The sequence below is a fragment of the Zootoca vivipara genome, chromosome 7 (assembly GCF_963506605.1).
Source record: "Zootoca vivipara chromosome 7, rZooViv1.1, whole genome shotgun sequence".
NCBI lineage: Eukaryota > Metazoa > Chordata > Lepidosauria > Squamata > Lacertidae > Zootoca > Zootoca vivipara.
The window spans coordinates 47,428,178-47,444,515 of record NC_083282.1 but is presented as its reverse complement, the minus strand read 5'-3'; the positions used below and the strand labels follow the sequence as shown (position 1 = coordinate 47,444,515).

At 43.6% G+C, this 16,338-nt stretch overlaps 1 protein-coding gene across 2 annotated transcripts in view; it reads left to right on the top strand.

The window, feature by feature from the left end:
- The first annotated feature begins 11,002 nt into the window (after nt 1-11,002).
- TIE1 (tyrosine kinase with immunoglobulin like and EGF like domains 1) overlaps nt 11,003-16,338 on the top strand; it is a 29,240-nt gene continuing 23,904 nt past the window's right edge. Inside the window, exons 1-2 of one of the 2 annotated variants that reach the window (XM_035122926.2) lie at nt 11,003-11,734; nt 15,437-15,721. In XM_035122926.2, the coding sequence (XP_034978817.1) occupies nt 11,686-11,734; nt 15,437-15,721 (334 nt within the window). In that variant the 5' untranslated portion in view covers nt 11,003-11,685. The remainder of the gene's footprint in view (nt 11,735-15,436; nt 15,722-16,338) is intronic. The other variant, XM_035122927.2, reaches the window with a different exon arrangement.

Sequence of the window (16,338 nt, the reverse complement as noted above, 5' to 3'; positions counted from 1 at the left end):
ATATTGTATTGTAAATGTATCATTCAGATCCATTTCTTTTATGTGAACATTTGACATGTTGGCTTCCATCCATTTCCATCTTTCAGTCATGGATGTGGGTTGCTATTCTACCACTTGCCATCCACATGAGTGGGTGAAGGCTGATGGAATGTGTCCAGGGGTTTCCCCTGCCCTCCATTGCCTTCTTCTGCTTTAGGCACACGTAAAGGTGTTTCTGTACCTTTAGACACACACCCTTAAATGATTCCCGGGAAGTATGAAGAGTGCAAGAGAAAGTTATACCAAACTTTGTTACCATGTTTCACAATGGGTAGAATGGAGGCTTGTGCTTTAGGGGGGAGACTGGAGTAATGCCTATTTCTATTTGTTTTGGGTTTTTTAATTAATACCTGTACCATCGTGGTATTTGCCTGGCTTAAGCTTGCACATGAGTAAGAAAGATGTTTTGTGCAATATTGCTGTATTAATTTGTTTAAAAAGAAAGGACTGCACTTATAATCTATGTACTGTATATACTGTACTTATAATGTATATATTGCAATTATAATCTATGACAGGGGTCCCCAGACTTACCCGGCTTTCGGAGTGCGCGCCCGTGCGCATGTGCACACACACTTACTGGCACAGTGGCACGCTTCCAGGTCGAAAAAGGCGCCGGAAATCGTTTGTGCGCATGCGTATGGGCCTCCCCGACCCGGAAGTGCACCGGAAATGACCTCTTCTGGGTCGGGAGAGGCCCATACGCATGCGCACAAACGATTTTTGGCGCTTTTTTCCGACCTGGAAGAGCGCCGCCGCACTGCGTGCCGTAAGAGCGGGCGGCAGCAGCGGGCATCGTCGCGGACCGAATTGGGAGGCCAATTGGGCCGCATCTGGTCCGCGGGCCGTAGTCTGTGGACCCCTGATGTATGATATAATCACTCACATGGGCTGCATGGGGATAGCTCCTACAAACTAGGTTGTTTAAATTTCAGAAGTACTTTCAGCATGCAGCAGTTGCTGGAAATGCTCATTTTGTCTGGGCCACCAGAAACAAAGTGGCTAGTGTGTGCTTAGGAGCAAACTGAAGTAGGAATGTGGTTGGGGGTGCTGGTGGGGCACCCTGGCACTGCAGCAGTGGCCTACTGGCAGCAGCATCACTGCCACTTACCAGGGCTGGAAAGATGCTGTAGGGTGGAGCCGAGTTCAGGGCAGCATGGACACACTATAGGAACACTCTCACACCCTCACCACCACCTTCTCCCGTCCCTGTCTAGTGTGTGGTAGTGGCATCGCTGCAGGGAGGTCAACTCCACACTGCCACCCTGATCTAGCTGGCGCTGCGTGTGAGGATAGAGACTACCCACCAAAATGTCACTGCACATGTGACAAGCCACACCCCAAAAACGTGTGCTGATGGTATTTAGCTGCGGCGGCAGTGAGCGCAGATTTTATTGGGTTGTTTTTATTTATTGGATTTTCCATGGCAAATGGAAATCTGGATCAAAGGTTTTAAAAGTACAAGCTAGCATTTTGAGGATGGTGTGTGGCTCTGGGGTGTGTGTGAAAACATGAGCAGCACCAGTTTCAGCACATATCTCACAATAAATTCCTGTCTGGAAGCACCCAGCAATTTGGCTTTGTGAGGAATGGCTAAAAATTATACAACCTGGAGAGATGCAAAAACTGCCTGCTTCAGCAAGCCTCCCTCCTCCCTTCCCACTGCACCATTTGTAGTTCCTCTCCATTATGTGGCTTTTGTGACTATACACAGCTCATAATAACCAGTCAAGCAAGATATTTCAGTTTCTGCTTTGTTGTTATAGCAGCAGCCTTCTTGATGATGAGAAGCAATTCCTGTTCATTTATTCCTTGGAGTTTAGCCTTCAGATACGTAGGCAAATGTGTGTACTCTGCCAGAGAGACCCTGAGATTCCTTCTGTGTCTTAATCTGGACTTAGGTCAAGGAGAGGTCAGTTCCTGCCTTTGCCGCTATTGTTGTCAGACTGCAAGCAGGTTTTGCAAAACTATGTTTTCAGGGCAGCTGCCCCTATGTTTACACAGAAGTGTTCTCCAAAGGGAAAGAAAGGAGTGGTGCTTATTAAGGGATTAACCCAGCAGATGCCTGTTCTGCTGACTGTTGAGCATTTTTGCACATGACATTAAAAAAATGAGCCTGAGCCTTTCCTGTACTGTTGGTTACACATAAGTGCAAATGCAAAACACACATTAGAGTTCAAGGACACATTGCAGGAAAGCAAGAAACTCAAGGAGGGCATGAAGCAGAGCGGGTGAGAGGTGTGGTCTGGAGAGAGTCCAGAGGGCAAGACAGGCCCCAAGGCTGAGGCTGGTCTAAGCATCACTTCTGGTACCCGTGTCTATTTCAGTGAAACTTAGGGCTGAACTCCACATGAAGTTAATTGTGTCAAAGCAATTAATATGCACAGTTTTTCATGCTTAAATACCTGCTGAGGTCCTGTACCCCTGAACAGTATTAGAAGAGTAGGGAAGGGTGTTTTTGCGCTTTCCCCATCCTGACAAAAATAATTCCCACCCTGAAGCCCATATTAACCCAGGAGGGAAGCTCCAATCAGATTATTCACATATTGTAGATAAGATATTGCTCAGAAAATAAGATAACTTCTCAGTTAGTGAACATTCGTATTAAGTCCCATTTACAAAAAAAAACCCCAACCCAACAACCCTGAAGGCAGCAAATAAATGAGGCAAACTAAAACTGTCATTATGTAAGCTAAATGGGTGGTTAATTTGCAGGCACCTTACCTAGAGAAACAATTAATTTCAGTATCAGAGATAAGGTGTCAAGGAGAGAGGGGGGAAGAATAGCTTTGCCTGTCTGCTAGGGAAGTGGCCATTCAGAACATCTCCAGACGGGCAGTAGTCTGCAGGATGAAATCAAATGGATACATGAAAATTTAAGTATAATGTGCTCTGTTGCCCTAGCACAACAAATCAACTTTTGAAAAGAAATTACAGTATTTTTATGGCTAGGAAAGTGATGTAGAGATGCATTGAAAAGTTGTGTAAACACCCCACAATCAATTCAGGGTAAATGCTCAATAAATAGATTGCCTGCAGGAGCTCTTAGAAGGACTTCCGGTCTGCAGCGCCGGCGAGAGGACGCAGTGACATCGAGCTCCGAGGTCCCTGGCATCGCGGGGGGGGGGAATCCGCAGGGCGAGCGGATTCCCCAAAAGAACCCCGGGAAGAGCGTCCTGGGGGCGCAGGTCCAGCAGAGCTCCGGACCGCGATTCCTCCGCTGCCCAGGGAATCAATAGAGCCCCTGTGAGCCAGCGGAGTGGAGAGTCGCGGGAGCCATTTTGGACGTCAGCTTACCTCCGAGAAGCGAAGCCTCGAGTCTTCTGCCTGTTAGCTGTGGATTCTTCCAAAGAAAATTAAAGGAAAAAGTAAGTGGAATCTTCAATTGGACTTTGAGATAAATTTGGCGTAATTTGGGGGGGGGAAGGAGGAGATTTAAAAAATGGAAGTCGATCTCTTCCTAATGATCAATGAAGAGGCGCAACACTTATCCCTAAGCCGAAAGGGAATCTGAATGATTGGGAAACCCGAGAGAAAGGAAGATTTTGGCAGCCCTTCTCAGTCTCCCGGAGTCGGCACCCCTTGAGGACCAGCAAGATTGCTGGGGGGAAAGCGCTTTGACAGCTGTCAAAAGCTGTCAAAACTGTTAAAAGACCAGACAATTATATTGAACTGCTGTGCAACACTACAATTTATCACAAGAAGAATTTAAAGTTAAGTTAACCTGAACTGGGATTTGATGGGATTTGATATATGGACAAGTTAAAAACAATGGGAAAGGACAGCCAAGATGGAGGCGATCGTGTAGTAGGAAGGAAATTTCTAGTGCCTTTTGTCTCCTAATCTCCTGCCTGCTTGCGGTTAAGAGCAAGAATGAAAACAACTTATGCCCTGGCCTTCCAGGAGGCAGTGTTAGACTATCTGCAAATACTGAAAGACACCCAGAAGACATTGCAACATTTCAGCTCATCATGTACAGAAATTATGCTACAAGAGCAGGACTCAAAGGACAATTTTGACTGTCAGATCAAGATTAATGAGTCAGAAACAGAGGCAATGACAAAACTGAGTTGGATTATAAAAAACAGGAGCTGGATGAGGCACAACAAGGATTTGAAAAGAAAGAAGATGAGGCCAATGAACAACAAAATGAAATGAAGAAGCAAGAAAAGAGAAACCCTGGAGGGACTGAAACTTGGAGTGGGAAGATGGAGGAGTGGGAAATGCAGAAGGAGGGGGGGGCAGAGGCCTAGAAGGGGAAATGGGAAAGACGGGGGGTGGGATAAAATTTTTAGTTAAAAGGTACTCAGGTTGGCTGAACAACGGTCTCTGAAATTTTGGCATGTTAAAGGAAATGTTGGTTCAATTGGGGGAATGACATTGGGGGAGGGGAAGGAGAGTGTTTAAAAGTAAATGTTAAGATTCTGACTAGAAAAATGACTGTATATAATTATTGAATTTTCTGGAGGGAGAAAGAAGAATGGTTGGGGAAGGAAAATTTAGATTTGTAATAATTATTGTTATGTTTAGATAGGTGTCTGGGCAGAGAGCTACCTCTCTCCCTCTCTTTACTCGGAAGCACCTGGTGGCAGGGGGTGCTCTGAGGGTGGAGGAGGGGGGGAGGGAAACCCAGACACAAAAATGGATCTCTTTTGGAAGGCCGCATCTCACGGGCTCCTCTCGTGGCAGGAGGGGACCCGGGTGATTGGGCAAGAAGGAGGAGGAGGTTAAAGTGATACTTTAAGGAAAAGATTTTGAGTTAAGATTAGAAAATCCGCCATAATTTAGTTTAAGATACTAAGAACATCAGGAAGAAGAGATTCAAGGAAGTCACAAATACAATGTTAAGAAATAAGATTTGAAAAATTTATTTGTTTGTTTTCTATGTGTGTCTTTGTCTTTGTTTATACAAAACTAATAAAAATTATTATTAAAAAAAGAAGGATTTTTCAATTGTCTTAATTTTTCTCATATTTATGAATTTCTTAATTTATCCACTATGATTTGTTCTTCTATATATTTAATGATCTAACAGTGCTTTATTCCAGTTTACCTAAAACAAATATTAGGCTAAGAGGCTTAATATTTTCTGTCCTTTCCCCTCTGCCCTTTTTAAAACATTGGTGTTAGTTTGACCACCTTCCTCTTCTCTTATAGGAATGTCTATTTTAGTGGCATGCCCCAATTGCCCCATCTTTTTGTTGGAAGATGAATTTTGCATTTGAGTTTTTTTTAAGAATTTGGATGTATATTGTTTGAACTTGTTAATCTTTAACTGATTTGTCAGTTACCCTGGACTTGAACAAAATCTCCTGTTGCTTGTATTCAACATCTCCAGGTACCCTCACAGAAAAAGCTTCAGATGGAATCTGTCCACCAATTTCTGCAGTGTACAGTAATGCAATGAACTCATTTAAATTTCTTTGCAGCGCTGGCCCCATGTTTTGGGGTTCCCTTAGGCAAGATGCCTTCAGTGCCCCGCCTCCCTGAGTGGGCCTGTGAAAGGTAATCTGAGATTGAGAGTTACCTTAATCTAAGATTTGTTAGTTAATATGTTTGTTAATATGTTATTTCCCCTGTAAGTGAAAACCAGGTAGAACTTTGGGGAAGGGGGGACTCGGGGGGGGGTAGTAGAGAAGGTGTTCTAAGACTTTTGAATAGTTCTGTAAGAAAGTAAACAATTGATTTTTTCCACATCTTCATAGACTGGAATGTAACAGGACCACCTGTTCCTTAATGCTGTTGGCACCACCCATTTACTTGCTGTCTCCCATTGGACCCAATCCACACAAGCACACATAGGAAGAAGGTAAGTGAAGGCAGACTGAACAGGCAGCAGCAATAGGAAGGAGGAAGGGGATAGAGCTAGGGGTCTCCATGGGATAGCAGTGAGCTCCCTGTTGGGGTGTAGACCTTTTCTGGCGCCCAACAATACCAACTCATGGCACATGGTGCATCTGCCTCCCACTCCAGTTTTGAGGTATTTAAAGCTGCTGCTCTTTTTCTTTTTTTTAAAGCATGGCTCTTTTGTTGTTGTTGTTTAGTCGTTTAGTCGTGTCCGACTCTTCGTGACCCCATGGACCAGAGCACGCCAGGCACTCCTGTCTTGCACTGCCTCCCGCAGTTTGGTCAAACTCATGTTCATAGCTTCGAGAACACTGTCCAACCATCTTGTCCTCTGTCGTCCCCTTCTCCTAGTGCCCTCAATCTTTCCCAACATCAGGGTCTTTTATCATCCACCAAATACTATCAGATTTGACATGAACCTGCACCTCATCTGGTGTGCTTTCTGTATCTCCAGTTCTGCTGACATAATAACCTTGCTTACTCATTAAGATTAATTACTTATCTTTAACATCTCATTGACTTGGAAGGGCAAAAATATCCATTGCAATCCAGTTTCTTTGTATTTCCTGATGTTTTTTCCTGTGTGTTGTTGACAATTTTTGTTTCGGGGAAGGAGTGCTTATTCTGATCACATCAGCAAGTTCAGACAGATTAGTTATTGTAGTTCCTGTCTATACTGTCTTCTTTGTTCCAAAAAACCTCAGCTTGAATTGTTCAGAGACTGAAGGTGCTTCCAGACAGGGACTTGTTGGGGCATCAGTGCTCCTCATGCATGCAAGTTTTCTGCATCTTGGGATGAAGAATGTCAAATTTGTTTCTCTCAGTGGCTATTTTCCAGTCTTAAATTCACTACTCCACATTACCACTGCAATTTTCAATGGAAAAAATATATAAAAGCTTGCCAGCATTTTAGTACAAATTTATTCTAATAAACACATTTTTGGATGAAGTTTAGCCTAATATATACAATTTGCCAAACAATCCTTAGAATCCACATACTGTTGGCCCCAAAATGCCAGCCTGTATTTCTTTCCCCATTTCATTTACCCTTTCTAGACAAATTCTAATAAGTCAAAACAAAAACAAAACAAAAAACAGTTCCCAGAAATCTGTTTGCAATATCTCAATGACACGTTTACAATATTAACTTCCCATCTGGAAATACCCTCAATCCCGGTCCTCCTGCTTTGAACTTAAGGGGTTCTGTTTTAACTAAATACCTTCTAACTTTCAAATGCTACTTAAGCTACATTTTTATGCACACTATGCCCACCACCACAACCCTATGGTATTTATTCCCCAGGTAATCATGCACTGGGGTGCAGTGGCGTAGCTAGCCACTCAGGTGCCCGGTGCAGTGCGTGCATCCTGCAGCCAGGGGCAAGCCAAGGCAGGCCTCCCTCTGCAGCCTCCCCCTCAGCTGTAGGGCGTGGTGGGCAGCCGCAAGCCCTGTGCTACTCGAAAAGCAGTGCAGAGCTTGCAGGCAGTCCGCCCGCTGCCTCCACCTCAGGAGAGACGCGTGGCTCACACACGCTGCAGGCCCCACAGTGTGGCACCCAGTGTCCCCCGCCTCACCTAGCTACCAGTGGCGTAGGAAGAGGTGTGTGGTGGGTGCAGGAGGTTTTTTTTAGATTTTAAGAACACATATTTTTGCCATTTTTTCACCCCCTCAGTGATGACACCTGGGGCGGCCCACACCCACTGCAACCCCCTTCTTACACCACTGCTGGAGTGTGCCTCATGTTAGGAATAATAATAATAATAATAATAATAATAATAATAATAATAATAATAATAATTTATTATTTATACCCCGCCCATCTGGCCGGGTTCCCCCAGCCACTCTGGGCAGCTTTCAACAAAATATTAAAATACAGAAATCCATCAAACATTAAAAGCTTCTCTAAACAGGGCTGCCTTAAGATGCCTTCTAAAGGTCTGGTAATTGTTATTCTCTTTGATCTCTGGTGGGAGGGCATTCCACAGGGTGGGTGCCACTACCGAGAAGGCCCTCTGCCTGGTCCCCTGTAACTTGGCTTCTCGTAGCGAAGGAACCGCCAGAAGGCCCTCAGTGCTGGACCTCAGTGTCCGGGCAGAACGATGGGGTGGAGACGCTCCTTCAGGTATACTGGACCGAGGCCGTTTAGGGCTTTAAAGGTCAGCACCAACACTTTGAACTGTGCTCGGAAACGTACTGGGAGCCAATGTAGTTCTTTCAGGACCGGTGTACTGTCTCTCTCGCTGTTTGTTTCAGTTGCTTATTTCTCTTGGTCATGTGGCCCATTCTTTAAAGAGTGTGGTGCTATGCCCCACGCAGGGAGCACAGCTGAGTTGTTTTGGCACTCCTCCCCAGGCAGCTGGCAACACTGGCTCTGGTGAGAGGGAGCCCAGACCTGCTGTGATTCACCCACCCAGTGCTCTGCAGGGGCACCCGCTTTCCTGAGCTCCACGTCAATAGTCGGAAACAGTGAATGGCTTTCCTCTTCCTGGCCTGGCTTGCTTTAGATTATCAGCAGGATAAAGAGTGCTCTCAGACTTTCTGTCAGGCCTCCTAGCCCCTTCTCCCTTTCTTCCAAGTGGCCTTAAATTTTGCTGGGGAATTGTTCTGAACTATGGTCACACTTCTCAGCCTAGAGTCAAGAGCTAGGTTTCACAGCCAACTCTAAGAAAGTATCTGGGACGTCAGCCCTGAGGCACTGTCCACATGATGCAATGCAACGTAGGACCACTTCACCTGTTTCACAGTTCCTCAGCACATAAACCCTTCCATGCGAGTTCACCACACACGACAATGTACGTGATGGGATTCATGTGATTTCTGATTTCACTGTACGAACACGTGAATTGGTGCTTGCTTCCAGAACTTTTGAAAACTGAAGTCAGTGGGTTATACTTGCATATTTACAATTCTGCGTCCATGTACGTTAACATTGTGTAACCCAGAGTGGGACACATCTTCTGGGCAACACTTGAAATAAGCTGTGCCCCTGACTGTGTTGCTGATACAGGGGCATTTTAAGTGTGGAGGTGGAAGGTGGGTAGAAAAGGAAAGGTGGTTTGGCAGCTACATTATAGACTTCCTCCCAAGCATATTTATTTACCCAAACAGGCGACTGCTATTGTTCTCTGTCTAGCTCCTCCCACCCTCCTGGCCCAAGCTTAATCCTGTGTAGGCTAACAAACAAAAAAGGGTCCCACAGAGCAACATTATGCACTAGGAGGGTAAACATAAGGAAGTAACCCTTCCTCAACCCTGTAAATGCAAGCAACCATGTTTAGGCTCCATGTAGCATTTTACCAGCCCCAGGACACACATGCAAATTTTCATCCTATTTTGCATGAACACATACATAAATCCAGCTGCATTCACGCACCATTTCACATGTTGTGATCTGTGTATATGTGCAGCTTTGAGAACAGTCCGAAGCAGTCATGTCACACATGTAAGGGTTAAACAGAAGCAGAAATACAGGTCACAAAAGAGGAAAGTTAAGCTCAATATTATTTCACAAGATTACAAGTATAGTAAGTTTGCCCACAAGGCTTCAACCATAAATGGGGATATTTACCAAATAATGGGCTCATCCACACTGGAGTTTATTCTGGATTCAAAGCTGCTTGTGTCTTTATATTTTGTATGTGTGTTGCATCCACACAATACCATCCTTACCCAAGTAGTAACCCTCACCCCCCCTCTTGTGAAATCCAGATTTTACTGATCTGTGACTAATCCAATAAGGGAATGAAATTCAACATAGAATCATATGTTACCATATGTTGTTGTTTTTTTACATGTGTGATGATGTTTCACTGGGTGCCATTCATTGCCCCACCCTTCCATTTTGTTTCCATCAGCCCAAAGAAAAGGATGCAGCCTGCCTTTTCCCACCAATGTGTTGCTGGACTCACAGTATGGAACATAGGTGGTTATATTAATTTCAGTTACTGCTTTACTTGAACCCAAGGTCATCTGGAGCAGTGTTTCCAGACTGTGGTAATATATGTTTTAAATACTTTTAAAGGTTTTTTTTAATTTTATAATTTGCTGTTGCTACTTTGGATCTCCTTCAGGAGGAAGGATGGGATGATGATGTTGATGATGATGATGATGTGATGATTTATTACCTGCCCTTCACCAGCAAGTACCAGAATGGGTTACAATAACTTAAAATTCAGTATTTTTAAAAGTTAAAAAAATTAGTCACAGAAACATCACAGGTTTCAAAGGTGTGTCTTCAGCATTTGCAGAAAGCTGTGTAGTGAAGTTACCAGACACATCTCTCTGAGGAGGGAATTCCACAAAATCATCGTCGCCATTATCATCATCCTATAAAACCTTCAGCAAGTACTGACCTCTGTTTAGATCACATTGACATCATAGGTATTTGGTCATGTGAATTGACCCTCAGAGTGTTGGGGAACTACATCTTTAACAGGTTCGTTTGACTTGGCACAGAAGAGGGTGCATGCACCCCCCTCTCCCCGTTGATAACTCTGTGGTACATGAGTGAACCTGGCTGATCCACAAATGATGGTTGTGTAAAACAAGATGGGCTAGAACATAAGGCAGTACCGCCCATCCATTGTGACCTGAAGGCAGCCCTGTTTAGGGAGGCTTTTTAATGTTTAATAGATTATTTTATTTTATTTTTCTGTTGGAAGCCGCCCAGAGTGGCTGGGGAAACCCAGCCAGATGGGCGGGGTATAAATAATAATAAATAATAATAAAAATTATTATTATTATTATTATCTGCATGTCTCTGATTTCCTGTAGTGTGTAAAAAAGTTGCATAGCACTGCTGTAATCACAGCCATGCACAGACTTCCAGAGGCGGACAGTTCCCCTGGATTAATCAACTTCAGGACTCCATTATACCGTCTTTCCTCAGCAACAGTAAACTGTTGTTCCTGATTAGCATCAAAAGAGGCAGAAAGAAAACCACATCTCTCCCAGACAGGGACCGGCTTGTTCCTTAGCCTTGGATTTAGAAAACATGGCTAAAGGGAGTTTCTTGAACCCTGGACACCAGTGGAGTGTCTCTTCATTTCAAGCCTCTTTCCGTTGGCAGCTCAGCGCAACAACCTCCCAGTGCATTGCTTCCTCCTGCAGGAGCAAGAGACAGGCAAGGAACAATGGGTGGAGAGCAGGAAATGGTGCATGGGAAACAGGATTTCATGTCATTGCTGTGCTGTCTGTGAGGGCCTCTAAGCATCCCTCCCCCAACAAACTCCATTCCTGCTCTGGCTGAATCCCAGCCAAGAAAGCTCTTCCCACTGACTCGCAGCTCTTGCTGTGCCCATTCCATGCTCACTCTTAATCAGTTCCTGAACTGCCCAGAGGTGGTTTGTGTGTGCGTGTTTGTGTACCCCAGGGCTGAAGCACCCCAGGAAGGCTTTCCAAGCAAGCATGGAAGAAACAGGCAGGTCCTGATCTCTTCTGCAACAACACGTGGCAGTGAACAAAGCGCTGGAATGGGTGGAAGGGCCTTGGAGCTGACAATCTGAACTCCCAAGCAGGTGGACTGAAACTCAGCCAGAGTTTCTTTTCCTGAGGCTCGTAATACACACTTCAGAAAGCAGGATTTTCTAAACCAGAGAACCAGAATCTGTCTTCCTCATGGGATGTGTGTGAACTTCCTTCGAGCTACTCTGACCCATGCAAAGCAATGGAAGACACAGGAGCATCAGGCATAGAGGATGCACTCTGCAAATGAAAAACAACGCAAATGCCCCCATCAGCTTTACCTTTTCTGGATCCGTGATGTCTGAGCTCTCCTGACACTGTGCATACTCAAGAAAATGAGACTGGGCAGGCTTTGTGTTTTAACTCTCTTCTTGCATCTGGCAGGTAAAGTCCCTTTTCCCCCTTAACAGGTTGGTGGGAGGTGGGTTTGCTATTGGTTTTGGTGGCAGAAAGAATGGAACTTGAAGAAGGTTGCAGAGCTAGCAGTTACAGATCTATGTGAAGGTACAACTTACTGCTATTGGAGTGTCAGTAGAATGATGCAACATACCCAGTAATACTTGTTCCGCATTTGTAAGAAATCAGTCTTTTAGTGTGGCAGCACCCAATCTTTGGAACTCCCTGCCTATCGATATCAGGCATGTGCCTTCGCTGTACTCTTTTTTTTGGTGTCTGTTAAATACGTTGTTTAGACAAGCCTGTCCAGAAAGGTAGAAGGTTGATGTATTTTAATCTGCTTTTAGGTTATCATTGTTTTTAATTACTTTTTAAATGTTTTATTATCTTTTTAAAAACCGTTTTATTGATAATTTTATTGTTTTATTCTTTTTGTAAACCACTTCTAGGTTTTTTGTTTTTGTTTTCATAAAAATTATGAAATTAAATAAAAAGGGATGGCCATCCCATCTGGTAATTTCTGGACAGGAAGCCACAAGCTACACTCCTCTCTAGAATTATACTGGTATTCATTACCGTATAGCCAATTAAGGGTAGGTAGTCTGATGCGTCAGCCTGTTGTCTACTCAGCAAATTGGGGAACCACTATGAAAATACCCAACAATTACGGTACAGGTGGTACTGGGAGAATCCTTGAATGGCATACGAAGGGGGAAATCTTGTTCAGAGCTCTCTGAACACCCACCTTCGTTGTGCTGCATTCCTTCATGTGCAGATGCTGCATTGGCTACCAACAGGACCAGTATTTTAATCAGGTTGACCACCCTCAGCAGTAGCCAGCCCTGTTTAATTGGGCTCTGGGTGAGGAACCCCTGGTGCCACCAGAATGGTGGGTCTGGGATTTAAACGTTTTCAGAGATGCTGTTATGTGCAGCCCCATGTGCTGTTTCTGCAACATTCTCTTTGTCTCTCCCAGCTAAGAGTGGAAAATCTTAGCCATATGGTGAGCCATGGACAAATCAGTTAGTTTCTGATCTGTGTCATTTTTTTGCATGAGTTCACTCATAAGTCCTTTCTATCCCATTTTCACATTAATCTCTCATATATGTGTGTGTTGTTGTTGTTTTAGTTTTAAAAAACTAGATGGAGTTCCACATCTAGATACTGTACGTATTTGAGGGCTCCTCCTATACTAGTTCCATCATGAGTGTATTCTGCAACATGTTCTGGACACAAAAATAGTGTCAGTAGTGGATTCCCCCCCCCCTATTTCCTAGTTTGTTCTTAGTGATGCTTCCCAGTGCTACCACATTATTGCTGTCCAGAAAGGTTATAGCGCAGGAAAAGCAGGACAAAAATGAACTAGAACAAAGTCACACGATTTCAACAGGCAGTGGCAGGATATGCACTGATTGGAAATGAAGCTGTGTGACCACCCCAAAACTTCTGCAGGCCAAGACAGCCCCAACAGCATCATGACCACCAATAATGAAATAAATGAATATGAAATAAAAAGGACATCTGCAGGGGTCCTTAGACATATTTTCTTTTAAAATTCAAACCTTTAAACATACTTTAATGCTGTTGCTGAGTTAAGGTCTGTGACAGAGCATTTGGAGAACGTGAAGAGCTGATAGGTAACTAAGTTCTGATCTGCAGATTGGTTTGGAAGGTGTAGATCAGGTTAGTCTGTATTCACAAAGACTGAATTCCTTGACCATCTCCAACCTTTTCCATCCAGGCATGGAACACAGTGAATAGAGACTGGAAGGAAAGCAGTTTTGGTAATGCCAGCCAGTGGTATTCCATGGGCAATGAGTGTTTTGAGATCATTCTGGCTGCCATTTGTGGTACAAACACATGCTTGGGTGATAGAAAGAACCACCACATGGCTGAATGCAGTTGTTACAGGAAAATAGGGTGATACAGACATTGTTGGCTTGGGTTTACATGTACATTTCTTTTGTCTCTGTTCAGATAAATCTTGCAGAGTTTCAAACCACTGCAATGCCCTGTGAATCCCTTTTCCTCATAAGAGAGAGTGCAATGAGTGGACACATCATGTCTGTCTCATACCATCATAGCCTGGAAAAAGCTATTGTGTGCATCCAGTCCCAAAAGGCCACAAATTGATTATTTATAGCCCTGCTCTCTAGCTAAGTTTGTGCATTGAAGCTATACTCAAGCCTGTGTGCTCACGTGTTTCTTACTAACACAGGAAATAGCTTCTGAGGTGGGTAGGGTGGATTTTTCATTGGGAAGGGTTAACCCATACTGTGATCCTAATCCAGATCCCGTCCCTTGCAACTGCTGCTTGGAAAAAATGTAAAGAAACAGATACAGTACAGTAGATTCACATAGCTCCTTCATAACACATAGTTCAACCTTCAGGAGGGATGTATCTGCCAGCATGGAGAATGTGTATCGAAATGAAACAGCAGAAGAGCAACGTCTTCTGTGTTTCATCAGAATATAATTAGCTGTTTTCTGAAAAGTGACAACAGAACATCATATCTAAGAAAGGTTAATAAAGAGTTGCAAGCCGTCAGGGTCACACAAGTATAATTAGAGAGATAATCTGATCAATTCAAATCTAAGGGTGGAGTATATAATGTGTAATAGAAGTATTCTGGTAATAGCATTGTTGTTATTTCTGAAAAGATTTCTGGATTTCTGTGCTGGAAATAATGTGTGACAAACACATTGATTGTCACATGGTGTGTTTACATTTGTGTGTTGTGATGTATGTACATGTGGACAGAAGAAGGCATGCTTAACATGTAGGGATTTTGTCATATTTGACGAGGCCCAAAGGCTATTAATGTACTATCTCATCAAACAAGCTATCTCTATGTTCCTTTCCAAATTCAAACAAATACACGGATAAATATTTTAAGTTGTGGTATAATGATTTGTTTTCAAATCTGTACTGTATGTGTCCCGAGACAGAATAATAATATTGTTTTTAACATATTAGATAAGAACTTCCTGCTGTGTTGTTGAAATAGCAACAGAGGTTGAGCATCATCCACTGTACCTTTGTATTAAAAGAATTTGTGTGTTTGTGTGTGTGTACACACACTCACACACACAAATACAAAACAGTTCTACACACAGTATCTGTTATTAGATGTAAGCAATTAGGTGTACGTATATATATTCAACTTATCAACGTTCAGTGGCTCTTCCCAGAAAGAGATGGTGATTTACTAGGGATTTACTAGAAACAATGTCTCTGTTAAATAGATAAAAAAATTCCTTCAGTAGCACCTTAAAGACCAACTAAGTTTTTATTTTGGTATGAGCTTTCGTGTGCATGCACACGAAGTGTGCATGCACACGAAAGCTCATACCAAAATAAAAACTTAGTTGGTCTTTAAGGTGCTACTGAAGGAATTTTTTTATTTTACTTCGATCCAGACCAACACGGCTACCTACCTGTAACCAGATCTGTTAAATAGGAACAACTGGAGTTTATATCAGTTGAAAGAAAGCACATAGCCCTCTTCAGGTGTTACTTTCATGAAGAGGAAACACAAGTATGCCACAGATAAGCAGTCCCCGGCTACTTTCACCGGTGGGAGAGTTCCCTGCTCCTCTTCTAGAGCCTAGGCACGGCCTGGCTTGAATTGCGTGAATTATGCTGAGATCGTTTGCTCTTCCTGTCCTTCTCTTGTTCTTCTGACACAGGAGCAATTATGGATATCACCCTGATGGCCAACGTCTTGAGTCCCTCACACACCAACTTCTACCTCTTGTGCGTGACTGGTGAGCGAAATGCCAGCCTCCAGATTGACAGAGACAATAAAATTGTCATGACCCACCCCAGGTCCAGATTCCAGATGTACAAGAACAGCAGCCATGCAGTGCAAATGAGCGGCTTCTCCCGGGCAGACCTGGTGGGCATCACGTACTGCTTGGGGCAGACTGAGTCAGAACAAACCAGGGTTGTTTATGTGCACAACAATGTGGATGGTAAGCTTGAGAGAGATTCAACATGACACTGGAAAAGATAATACAGTATGCAGATATGTGGTTTCTAAATGCTGAAAGTCTCCACTTTCTGAGAACTGGGAGCGATATGTACTTTGAAGTTATTCTTTCTCAATGTTAGGTCCTTACATCATTGTGATAAGACCAAGGCTAAGGTAATGGAGTCTTCTCTCTATACCCTCCTCAGACCCAGACCCTGGGGTCATTCTTGCAATTTCTTTACATAACAGGACAAGGAAAAAGCAAAAATGAGTATTAATCAATCTAGGGAATTCCTTTTGTTTTAGGTCCAGCCAGATAAATGTGTGTTGGGGTGTGTGTGTGTGAAATTGATTGCAGCAGCAGAGCAATGTATGTTGTGTTGTGTTGTTATGTTTACACACACACACACACACACACACACACACACACCCTGCCCCTCTGGCTGAGTTTCTGGCTGAGTTTTAAAAAGAGGAGTGGATGAAAGGAGCTAGAGAAAAAACAGCAGGTCTCAGCAGTGAGTGGGAAAAGATGTTGTCTGTATGCAGGTCTACCCATAGATGAAAAGGAGGTCCACAGCAAATATAAATTTCTCTGAAGATGGGTCTACCTAGGCCTTG